The sequence below is a fragment of the Acomys russatus genome, chromosome 3 (genome assembly GCF_903995435.1).
Source record: "Acomys russatus chromosome 3, mAcoRus1.1, whole genome shotgun sequence".
Taxonomy (NCBI): Eukaryota; Metazoa; Chordata; class Mammalia; order Rodentia; family Muridae; genus Acomys; species Acomys russatus.
In genome coordinates, this window is record NC_067139.1 from 58,119,084 (window position 1) to 58,131,869 (window position 12,786).

Below are 12,786 nucleotides of genomic sequence, written 5' to 3' on the forward strand. Positions count from 1 at the left end.
TGATACAAAGGGTGATGTGAGTCATCACTTCTTGCCTATAGGATGACAAAGCCCAAAAGACTAGCAGCCACTGTGAGAAACAATGTCCCACTAATCCTACAAGCAGCCCCCTGGCAACACAGACCCAAGGTCTTGACTCTACATCAAGTACATGGCCAAATTTCTTTACAGGGGAAGATACAATGTTGCTGCTAATAAGAGTAAAATGCCTACACTCCTCAGTATTTATTGAGAGAGCCGCTTGGCTGTACCACCAGGAAGCCCATTATTCTATAGTTATAAAAGCTAAGAGAAGCCTATATTCCTCACAATGTAAAAAAATGTTTACAACATGTATTATTTTTCAATGCCGGCTTCCAACCTCTGGGTGTAAAATGCACTGTAAACAGAGATTCCCAGGTAGGTTAAGAAAATCCACACTTAGGTTGAAGAATATGGCTGGCTGACAGCTTCAAGCTTTGGACGGGGGTGGGGGGGGTGGAGGGGGAGCTGAAGTGCACCAGATCCACAGCCAAAATCACCTTAGACCAGTAGTTCTCAACCTTCCTCATGCTGTGACCACCTAATACAGCTCCTCATGCTGTGGTGACCCTCAAGCAGAAAGTTATTTTCATTTCTACCTGATAATTGTAATTTTGCTACTGAGTGGTGTCTCAGTTCCTAAGACCATTGGAAGTGTGTGTTTTCCAATGGCTATGGCTCACAGGTTGAAAGCCACTGCCTTAAACCATCTTTAGTCCCCTTTAAAGCCATGTACTGTATATGCCCCTCACTGCCTTTTCACCACTTGATAGACCCTATGGAAGGCATGACTTAACTGACCACTGCCTTCCACCAATCCCACATCTAAGAATGTCATCAGCCAACAGCATCTGAAACTTACAGCACAGCTCTACCCACTCGACTGCACCCTACCTGCCTGATGCTACCACAAATGCCTTAGGCAAATGCCTTGGTTAATAACTTTTTCCTTTCTGTGACAATAAATATTCACTTATAACTGCTTCTATGCTGGGACAGGTAATTTGGAGCAACCCAAATCCATGTTCCTGGGCTGAGGTCACTCATCTTCTGTTATTAATGTATGACCTCTGATTTTCTCTGGGTTAAAAACTGTGTTTTGTGTCAACTGTTTTGACATCCAACATGGAACTCCAAGGATGACCCTTGAATAAAACAAAACAGAAAGAATAATAGGACTGGTGCCAGGTTCCACCATGGGCCTTCGTGTCCAAGCATCTCTGCCTCCTCATGTGGCTTCTGATAAGTTCTTTCTGGGGCCTGGATAACTTACTTTTTTTTGTACAATAGTCCACTGGTTTATTCTACGATGGCTGCTGGTTATTTTTATGATATTTCCCTGTTACAATCTTGCTCACTTTTAGTTTAAAAATGAAACAAGTACCTGATTGTCAAAACACTAGCCAGTGGCAAAAGGTGCTAGGTCTCTCCATCCCAACATGGTGGAGGTGTCCAGGAAAAAAACCCAGGAATGAACAATTGCCTCACAGGGAGGTTCAAGAGAGCATAGACCCTTCTTGGGTTGGGTGAACACTTATTGGCTCGGCCACTAAGAAAGACATAAGATACACAGCTATGTGAATAACCTTGTGGTTGGCGTCAAGGAAGCTACACACATGAGTAGCCTATACGCCTGGTACAAACAGCATCACCCCTGTCCCCAGCTTGCACAGAAGGTTGTAATTTTCAGCAAATGTAAAACAAACAAACAAAACACTAAAATGGGAGAGAGAAATTCAAAGAAGAAGGGCATTTTAGAAAAAAAAAAAAACACCATTTAGTGTTTTAACTGGTTTCAGCTGGTTTTATATTTGATAACTATCTTAATTGAACTTGCCAGTGTTTTTTGAAAAAATAAGGAGTATTTGACATTCTCAAATTCTTTTTATTTTATTTTATTCATGGATGGAGGCATGTGTGTACAGGCCAGAGGACAATCTCAGGTGTAGTCCTCACAAACATCATATACCTTGAGACAGGGCCTCTTGCTGGCCTGGCCCTCAGTAATTAGCTAGGTTAGCTGGTCAGCAAGGCCTCACAGCATCCTCCCTTTGTCTCCCAAGTGTTGGACCGTTTACTAAATTTGAAGGAAGGTCCTCACTCCTCCGTCTCACCCATCCTCTGGCCCAGTGTCTTCTTCCTTCTCTATCACCCCTCCCTTTTTCAATAAGCCCCATGGAAGCAAATTGTTTCAAAAGAAAAGACTTTAATTGCCTCCTTTAAGATAAACCCTAGTGAGAAAAAGTCATCCTATGACTATCTAGACTCCCTGGGCAAAATCTGAGCAGAAAGCTGTGCCTCTGAGGTCCCCTCACTGGGATTGGCTGAAGAGTGTCACAGCACTCTGGAGACAAGATTTTTTTGGATTTTATTAAAAGTTTTCAATCCTAAGGGCATGTCCATCCTGCTGACTAGCTCCTCAAACTGGGGGTAGGGGTTGGGGGGATGGGAATTAGTCTATAGAAGTAGCTGTATCTTTTGATCTTTCTGCTTTTCATCGGGTCACTTTTTACATCTCAAAGACATGGGGATGTAAATTGTCTACCTTGTTTTTGCTGAGGGCAGCCTGACTTATTATAATTCCATTATGTGTTTCTTTAATCTGTGTTCATGGTAATTATTGATTTCATGCCATTGTTTATGAGTCATTTTGTCTGCTGGCCTGTTAGTCTGTGTCTGATCTAATATGCTTGTTTGAGACTACACTATAGAGGTTTCTGCCTTTCATCTATCTATCTGGGTTTGTATTTAGGGTTTTTGTTTGTTTGTTTGTTTGTTTGTTTGTTTTCCTCTCTGCTTCATGTAAGAAAACCAGTAAGGTTGTGGTCTTAAACCATTTTATCCAAAGGCAAACCTTACAAGTTAATTACCAAGCTGGTTTGGAAATAAGAAAAACAGAGGAGAACTTAACTAAGTTATCTGTCTATTTATTTTTGAGACAGGGTCTCATAATGCAGCCCTCTCCAGCCTGGGACTCACTGTGTAGATCAGGCTGGCCTAGAACTCACAGAAACCCGCTGCACCTAGGAATGGCTTGGTCCTGGAGACCTGACTGATGTGACAGGAGGATGGAGAAATTATTGACATGCATATAGAAGAGCTGAGATCAGGTGGGGGATGGTCTCACTCTGGCAGAACAGCACCTACTCCACAGCACCCTGGAATTTACCACATACGTCACAGATGGAAGCATCAAGTGGTCTTTGCACCACATGTCTGTAGGAGGGTTGTCTCATGCTTTTAACCTCCAAGAGGAGAAAGCTGCAGTGGATGCTTTCTGTGTACTCAACATCTACTCGTGGACCAGAGTAAGGCCTTCTCAATACCTGCAAGTCTGAGGCGTTGGCCTTTATCAATAATAAGTATTCACTCAGGACTTCATCCATTACTTACACATTCACTCAGGGCTTTCTCTCTCTCCACAAGGATCTTCCTGCTTCTGCTTCCCAAGTGCTGGGATTATAGGCATGTGCCCAGACACAGACATTTTTTTTCCAGTATTTTTTTCCACTACATCCCAACTGCAGCCTCCTCTCCCTCCATTCCTCCTCCTCCTCCCACCTCCCCTCATCCCTAAATCCATTAATCCTTTTCTTCCCTTCAGAAAAGGGCAGGCCTCCCAGGAATATCAACCAAACATGGCATGACAAGTTACAATAAGACTAGGCATAAACCCTCATATGAAGGCTGGACAAGGCAACTCAGGAGGAAAAGGGTCCCAAGAGCAGGCAAAAGAGTCAGAGACAGCCCCACTCCCACTCTTTAAGCATCCCACAAAAAAACCTATGCAGAGGACCTAGTGTCTGCCCCTCCAGTCTCTGTGAACCCCGGCTAAATCTAACCAACCTTTGTTGCTGCTGTTGTCACTTTTGCTTTATTCCTTCATTTGTTCCTTCCTTTCTCGCTTCCTTTCCTCCTATCCTTAACCGATTTGTCCAGTCTGTGCTGCTCCTGTATTCTAGGACGTGTGATCTTCTACTGAGACAATTCAGAAATTATCGAGAAAATTGTTGATTTCATTCACAACCTAATGGAAAGCCTTTGGAAACTGCCTCATCAACAGTTCTCAGTGTCTCCAGAGATGAGTTTTGAAGGCACAAGTGTTCTCCCCCATAGATAAGAACCACTCCTAGCTCCCACTGCTGCTAGAGTCTGCCTTAGCTGTGTTCAGCATCCTGTGTGCTGTGGTGTATATATTTACATTGTGGCGTAGATGCATTTTATAATCAATCATGCATAGCTAGATGTACATCAGTCAGGAAACAGCTGAAGAAAGTTGCTTTAATAGTACCTTCTGGCTTCTTGGAAGGATGGCGTAAATCTCTTCTGGAAAGGAAAGAAATCCATTTTTCTAAGAAGGTAAATGTTTATTAAATGCAAATACTGAGATCTGTTACCTAGGAAAAACGACTCAAGGCATGTGGAATTTCTAGATAAAAAGCTTTCAAGTCCGAGGTTTCTCCAGATAAGCTCCTATCGGGGAAGTGATGCGTGAATGCGCTGAAATTGAATTACTGTACAACAGCAATTACTTTCCCTGCACAGCTATAATAGGAATCAGTTCCACAGGAACAGCAGGTAGCTGGAGGAAGGAGACCTGAGCACAAAGTCTAGTCTCCTTTAGCTCTTCCAAGAAGCACGAGTGTGTGTTTTAAAGCAAAACACTTTTTCAAGTGCCCAATTTCTCATTTTACCAATGGAAATCAGAAAGCGAGTGCAAGATGAGGCTTACTTACAGCTCCAAGCTGAGAGCATTTGGGAGATGGTATTAAACATCTCATCCTAAGGTTTGAAGACAGCAAAGTCTTCATGTCATGAGTGTAGGTACAACTTGCTTTCTGTCTCCTGTCCTCACTGAAGTTAAGACACTTCAGATTGTTTCAATTAAATAATGTTCTGCTTTGTAGTCTAGCAAAATATGCGCTCTACCCCTATCTTTCAGATATGCGGTTAAGTTTGGGGGGGACCTAAGATCTGTAGGACCCAGCAAGAAGCCAAACCTCTCCTTTGTAGAAACCAGGACTCCTGAGAAAATGGGGTATGGTGTCAAGTGTGCCCAAATCTAGAAGGTCTCCGCATGACCCAAGGCAAAAGCCACGCCGCAGATGCCACATTTCAGAAATGAGGGTGCACCTGAGAATTGCAAATTCTCTAAAGTGGCTCTGCCTAGTCAGAGTTCCCCAGAGCTGGAGCAGATGCTTTCAGGTGCTTGGCAGCTTTGCCTGCTCCCAGTGAAGGGCCAGACCAGAAAGACAAAGGCTGGGGACTGCCCACACAGCCATGACGAGGTAGCAGCTTTCAACTCAAAACACTTTGGGGGGGGGTATTTATTTGTTTGTTTTCAAGACAGGGTTTCTCTGTGTACCTGTGGCTGTCCTGGAATTCATCGTGGAGACCAGGCTGGGCGCTTTTCTTAATACCAGCAGCTCAGCAGAATAGAGAAGCCATGGCAAATTTGCATTCTTTCAGTATCTCAAATAAGTTCTGACTTATGTCATAGACAAATAGCCCAGGTGTCACTTAAAAATGCCCCAATGGGAATGTGCCACCGGCAGGAGACAGGTGCATATTATTTCTGCAAAAATCCTGCATTTGGAGAGGCTCCTTGAGATGCTAATGAACTAAAAGCAAATCGATTCCGCCGCTTGGCCATTCAAAGGAAGCAGAAACTTGATATCAACTGCTCAGCAACATCCATTGAGGGCTGGGTAGCATACACATATCTGAATACAGAAAGGGAAACAGCGCCTTGTGCATAACTGTTGTGCACAAAAGCAAGCGGCAGCCTTGCTCCTTCAAACAACCTGGAGCTGGCCTCTGAGTGGATTTACAAAAATTATTCAAACTACCCATGGCATTAAAATTTGCTACAAAATAGAGTTAAGAAAAGCTGTCATAATGATGGCACCATTATGTTAATGGCAATTATGGAGGCTAAGGTTATTTATAATTTGCTAGTCCGAAGAGAAAAAAAAAAAAGTTGCATGTAGTCCATTATGAGCCTTATGACAGGGGTTATATAATGGGCAGGCCACTTTAGGTTTCACATTTACCTCAGACATCTGACGGGCAGAAAATAGGACTTTCTGTGATAGGATAATTGCATAGTGGAGAAGAATTCAAATAGGGCCGGAGCATGATAAAATCGCTCTGATTCAACTAATCACTGGGCAACGTGATAGGGGGAGAATGATGAAATCAAGCCAGAGAGACAGAGAAAAAGAACAACATTGTTCAAGGCCTGCAGATGACAGGCCTCGTGTGTTAAAGGGCTGGGTTACTGGAGTCAGGCTTCCCCACTGCTAATGGAATCTACCTGTACCAGCCAGAGCCAGCCTAAGGCTACAGACCATTCCAAGGCACTCCACACGTGGCAGTGGTGGTTTTGATATTCGCCGTTGCTTGTAAACCAGGTTTCCCTTGTATGTGTTCTTAAATCACAATGCTGAGTGACATTGGACCATTAAGCGTGGGGTACCATGAAGGATAAAGAAAAGACCCCAGGACTCTGAATCTGGTGCAAATTACTAGCAGTGGGACAGAGGAGCTGGGGAAATAACAGTCCTAAAGTTTGTGCTGTTCCTGGCCCGCTGTCTACTTGGTGAGATTCCTGGCAAAAGAGCCTACTTCTAGTGCTATACTGCAAAGGGTGGCTCCAGGGCAAACGTGAGGTCTTTGGCTCCTCCAATGCTCACAGCTTTCTGCTGTCAATATATCACGAAGAGTCCCAGTCACCTCTCCCTTTGCTTCTACATAGGCCAGCAGTTCATTCCAGATGCCCAGTGGCTTTTAATTGCTTCCAACAGAGGTACAGGGGGCGCAGTGGGGACTAGGCCAATCCCACCTGAATCCAGATTAAACAAAACAACAACAACAAACACTGGAAGCTATAGCACAGTAGAAGAACACCATCTAGGAGGCATGAAGCCAGGGTCAGTATCACAATAAGAACAGAGGGTCTATGGGTAAGGAGAACCACAGAACACTAAAGGCGATTCCCAAGATGAGGCAGCATCCAGTCTGCTTACAAAGGGTCTGTCTGTGTATATTAAAATACAGAAAATACACATGTCAGAGTGTACAGGCTGTTTATCCTGGAAACATTTCAATTCAAACAGGACCCTTTTTTTTTTTTTTTTTTTTTTCTTCTCCTCAAAGAAACTGCACCAGCCATATTTTTTGAATGTCACTAATTTAAAGTAAAAATGGTTTTAAAATTAGGCAATACAGAGAGGCTAAAACCAGCTCCGATTCCCTTGTGCCCCCATCTGGATGCTTCCTGCAGCCCCAGGACTCCTTCTCTATCATATGTCCATAAGATGGAGAAGGCCTTATCCAGACATGCACAGAGTAGTCCTTCCATTTGTCCAGCATTACCTTTGCAGGAATATGCAGCACGGCTGTACACTTTCCTAGAAGATGTGAAAACTCAACTCCACTGAGCCCTGGAGTGTGACCCGGGCAAATGACTTCACGCAGCTCAGCTTGTTTGCTCACTTCTAGGACAATGATAACTCCTGGGGGTTGACACAAAATCTAAACGGCATAATCTCCCAGCTCCAGGCCAGGTGCGCCATGCGCTCAGTAAACCTACAAACATATACTCTGCACTATACTCTGCACGGCTCCAGAGAGGTATGAGAGAAAAGGAGATCCATGGAGGGGGTGGGGCAGGGGCTGCCTAGCTGTCCTCATCCATCTACAGTGTTGCACACACTGCACAGGGTCAAGGGCCAGGATCCGGTGCTTCTGCCAAGGAGCACCCTGCATGTCCACTCCCTCAAGTGCCCCATTCCTGACACCAGGCCTTTCTTGTCTACCAACTGCTCAATCAGAATGAATGGCTATTTATTTTCTTTTCTCTCCTACAATTCTGTGATTTGCAAAGAGATGCAAATGAAAACAATATCTCTTCATTCAAGCTGATAACGTTGCTATCAGAGTTTTAAAATGGAGGGAAAGTGAGCCAGGTATAATAACACAACTGCTATCCCAGTCCCCGCGAGCCTGGAGCAGAGGATCGCTTGAGTTCGAGGCTTGTCAGAGAGACTTCCAAGAAAGCACGGTGAGAAATAACAACTCAACAACAATAAAAGATATCTCAGCAGATAAGGACACTGATTGCCAGGCCTACCCATCTGAATTTGATCCCTAATACCCATTCAGCAGAAAGAGAGAACTGACAAGATAACTTCTAACAAACTGTGACACAGGTGACCCTCTCCACAAACATATATATACACACACATACGTAGACTATCTAATTGGAATTTTAAAAAATTAGAACCCCCAAATCGAAAATAAAATAAAAACATATATTTGTGTATATATTATGAATATATGCATATATGTGCATATATATACATTTATATATATATGGTCAGAAATGTTTTCTTAAGCACAAATAACTTTAAAGTTAGATTCAGAACATTCTGGATGTCTTCAGGTTTAGAACTTCCCGTTAAGGAAAGTAGTGTATGGTCTAGGATACTGAGAACATGGAGGTGATGAGCAACGTGGACTCTGGTGACCTGGAGCCACACATCAATGTGATTGCAGAGAAGCTATGGAGCTTCTTTCTCCCTGTCTCCCTGTTGTAAGCTGAAGATAGCAACACGGCCTCCACCTTGGGCTATGGCAAATTCGAGAGATGTGAATATTGGCAAAGTCCTTCAGGTATGCCCACCAATTTACATTACTTGGCTTATTGTTGGTATACAGGAAGATTCACTGCAGTAATATTGATTTCAAAATGTTCAAACAACCTAAATGGTCAAGCAGGCAGAAGCAGAAGCAGTAGAATCAATTAATAAACATGTTCGTCATCTGCCCAAGGAAATCACACAACACAGTGACAGGAGAAATTACCCAATAGTGGCTGGAAGAAAGGACAAAAAGCTGGATCAAAAAAGTGAACAGGTGCCACACTCCTCAAATTTGAAAAGAAGTGAAATACAAGCACACACAGAGAGGAATGCATAGAAAATAGATTACAGAGAAGGCACTCATGAAGGCAAAGTCATAGTGTTCTGTCACATGGTCCCAAGTCCAGACAATACTTCCCCTATGTGTGACAGTCAGTCTCGAGCCTCAACCCGACAAGATCTAAGCCATCAGGTGACAAACGTCTGACCTTATCCATGACGGGATTTCTGGGTTGATTTAAGTAACATAGAAAAGTCCACTCTAGGTGGCACCATGCCCTGAGCTATAGTCCTAGACCGAATAAAAATGAGCAGCGAACTGTGTACCAACAGTAAAAAGTAACGTAGGAAGCCAACTCAGCAATGAAAACAAAGACAAAGTGGAAAAAAAAACCCATAGACACCACAGTTCCCTTCATCCAGCTCACATGAAATCTCAGTGAGCGACTTGGATCAATACACACATTGCAATCTCAGTAATGCTCCAATAAAACAAGAACATCCAATTTCTTCCAGACATCATCTGCCCCAATGAGGTGTTCGGTTCCACACTGTGGCAATCATTTTTTAAATGTTTTTTTTAAAACGTCCAGTGAACTGCAATGCCCCCTAGTGACCCCGAGAAGTTAATTCGAGCATCTCGGAGTCGGGGCATGCATGCTTTGCAGTTTCTAGGCTGAAGGCATAACACCAAGAGAGGAAAACTGGCTTCAGTACCCCATGCATGAAGATTGCAAAGAGGAACTGCTTTTCTTGATTACCAGAATGAGGAAGTGAGAAAGAACATCTGTGTGGTCGGCAAACTTAGCATGCTGGGCTCATCAGTGCCCATCCCCAAACACTAGCTGCCTGAGTATCTCTGGGCAGCACAGCGCAGAAACTAGTGGACTTACCCGCACTGCCTCGGACTTCTTGTGAAACATTTCCTCCATGTTCTTAGCTAGCTTTTTCACCAATTGGAGACCATCAATTTCTTCAATGGCAACATCTTTCTCATACTCTTTGTATTTCTGTAAGGAGAGAGGAAAATATTAGAGGCATGTGATTCTGAGGTACCACACACGATTTCTTCAGATGGTTATAAAGATAAAACTTTAGCAACGACATGTTTGTTGGAGACAGTAGGTTGCATTTCACGTTCACTAGAACAACCAGAGAGAAACATGAAAACCGAGCCTGGCTCTGACTGGAAGCTGAAGCAACACCCAGCAAAGAAACAGTTGTCAGCTAATCAAATGCTGCCTTCTCCAAGGAATATCCTAAGGGGCTGTCTTGACTCATCTCAATTTAAGACAGTTTTCCTTAAAAATCCATCACATACTGAAGATCGGATCATCATGTTAAGCAAAATAAGCCATATTCAGAAAGACTAACACTGGCCTGGGATGTAACTCAGTGGAGGAGTCCTTGCTCTGAGTGTACACGGTCCTGGATCCACTCACTAATGCATGTTTGTGTTTGGATGTAGAGTCTGTGTTGTTTATTTTTTTTTAAGATGTAAAAGCATAAGGAGGTATGTGGGAAGAGAAGAGAGATTAGCATGAAGAAGAGAGAGTGATGGGATAAATATGACTGAACTATATTACACACACACACATACACAAAGTACTTGCTGTGCAAGCACTAGAATTCAAAGATTTCAGTTCAATCCCCAGAGCATGAATGGATAGATGGATGGATGGATGGATGGATGGATGGATGGATGGATGGATTGATGGATGGATAGAGATGAGGAGGAGAATAAAGAGGAGGAGAAGGAGGTAGCAACAGCAGCAGCAGCAGCAGCAGCCCCCACCACCAGGTTCCAGGTATTGTTGCACACACTTGTAATCTCACCACTGGGGAGATGAAGACAGACAAACCTCTGAGGCTGGTTGGTCAACTAGCCTAAACTACCCTGAAAGCTCAGGCCAGTGAGAGACCTTGCCTTAAAGAAGAAAAAGAAAGAGAGAAAAATCAAATCAATCCCCAAACAAACAAAAACAAAACAAACAAGGTAGAAGGTACCTACAGCTGTAGGTGCATGCTCACTTGACGTCCTAGTGAGCTTCCTGTTACTGTGACAAACCACTCAGACCAGAAATGTGAAGAAGGAATTCATTCCAACTTACATTTCCACATAGTAATCCACCACTGAGGGAATGAGGGCAGGAACCTGGAAGCAGTAGCTGACGCACAGACCAGGGAGAGATGCTGCTTACAGAGCTGCTCCCTGCTTCTGCTCAGCCAGCTTCCACATATAAGCCAGGACCACCTACCCTGGGGAAGCACCACAGACAGTGGGCCAGGTCCTACTCCAGCAACCAACAATCAAGAAAAAAGCTCACGGACATGCCCGAAGGCCAAGCTAATGGGGGCAATTCCTTAATTGAGGTTCCCTCTTCTCAGCTGTGCCAAATTAACAACCATTACACCTGTGCACGCGTGCACACACATACACACACACACACACACACACACACACACACACACACAAACACATGAAATATCACAATAAAATCTATAATTTTATGCAGTGACCACTCACTAACTTAAAATATAATCACATATTGTGATAATTTATTTAAAGCAGCAAGTCTAAAATTGGTCCAGACGCTCTTGAAGGCCTCTCAGGTCCACAGAGCCCTACCTAATGGAAGCTGGTTAACTTCATGGATATCAGCCACTGACAACAGATTGACTCAGACACACATGTGAGAATCCACCTGCCCAAGTCAAACATTAAAGAAATTTGCCAGATAAAAGGAAAGAACATGCCAGTCATTGTTCATTTAATATACTATTAATGCATCATACATTTTATCTTTTAAATTGGTTTCTCTTCAAATGTCTTACTTTTAAAATCTAATGTGATAAATACCAGTAGACAACAATGCACATACACAGAAGCTCTGGAGGACCATTAGAGGTGTGTAAGAACATAAATGGATCCTAAGACAGCAATCAGTTTGAATAAAGACTTAAGTTTTGTTCCCTTTAAATGGAATTTCTGCTTCTTATTGGGACTTCCAAAAGGAGTTCACAATATTCTTATGTCCGTGTGAAAACAGCAGCATAATGCTCAGGTCCATATAGAAAGGCTGAGGCACCAAACCTGTGGGCATCACACGGCACCTCACTTCAAACTGAGTAGCTAACACAGCTCTCCAGCTTCAACTTAGGAAAAACAAGGAGCTTCGCTGCAGCTTAATCCTCGGGTGTCCAGAGAGTGATTTTTAAGTGATAAGTGTAAGGATATTTAATGGTGGGATAATTTCCAAGGTATAAACACCTATCTCCTCTTCATTCCCCCACCTCCACCTTCAAATGTGGGAACTGGAAGGAAGCACCATTTTTTCCTGGCCAGCATAGGCCAGCCTTCTACCCAAGGCTCAGCTGGAAAAACAGGATGTGCCCATGTGTCACTCAAAACACATTCCTTTCCAGTTCCAGTTTCCAAATCTTTTGAGACCATAAAACTTGGCTTTGAAAGACTTTGGGAGGGTGGGTGTTGCTTCCCTGGTAGAGCTCTGGCCTTGCTTGTGAATACTGACCCCCAGGCACAATACAAGAAGCAATGCACTTCCTGTCCAACAGGTTAGGGCTGAAGGACAGGGACAGTGATCCCAAGAAAAGGAGTGAAGTAAAGAAGGCCTTTGCCAGATTCCTAAGATGTAAAGGAAACTTCCAGCAGCCAGCAGTGGGACAGGGGCATCAGACCCTTTGGGTTTTCTTATGAGGCCCCAGTGTGCTGACCTTTGCATTGTTTGTATGTATTTTCCTTCTAGTAATCAGGAAGGGAAATGACTTATTTAACTCTTGGCTTTCCAGTAAGATCTCCCTGCATCTCTCCCTGGACTTT

The 12,786-nt window shown here is 43.5% G+C and overlaps 1 protein-coding gene across 1 annotated transcript in view; it reads right to left on the bottom strand.

Moving 5' to 3' along the window:
* Window positions 1-12,786, bottom strand: part of Cacna2d3 (calcium voltage-gated channel auxiliary subunit alpha2delta 3) — an 811,541-nt gene that overhangs the window by 603,876 nt on the left and 194,879 nt on the right. Inside the window, exon 3 of the mRNA XM_051140839.1 lies at window positions 9,839-9,955. Within this exon, the coding sequence (XP_050996796.1) occupies window positions 9,839-9,955 (117 nt within the window). The remainder of the gene's footprint in view (window positions 1-9,838; window positions 9,956-12,786) is intronic.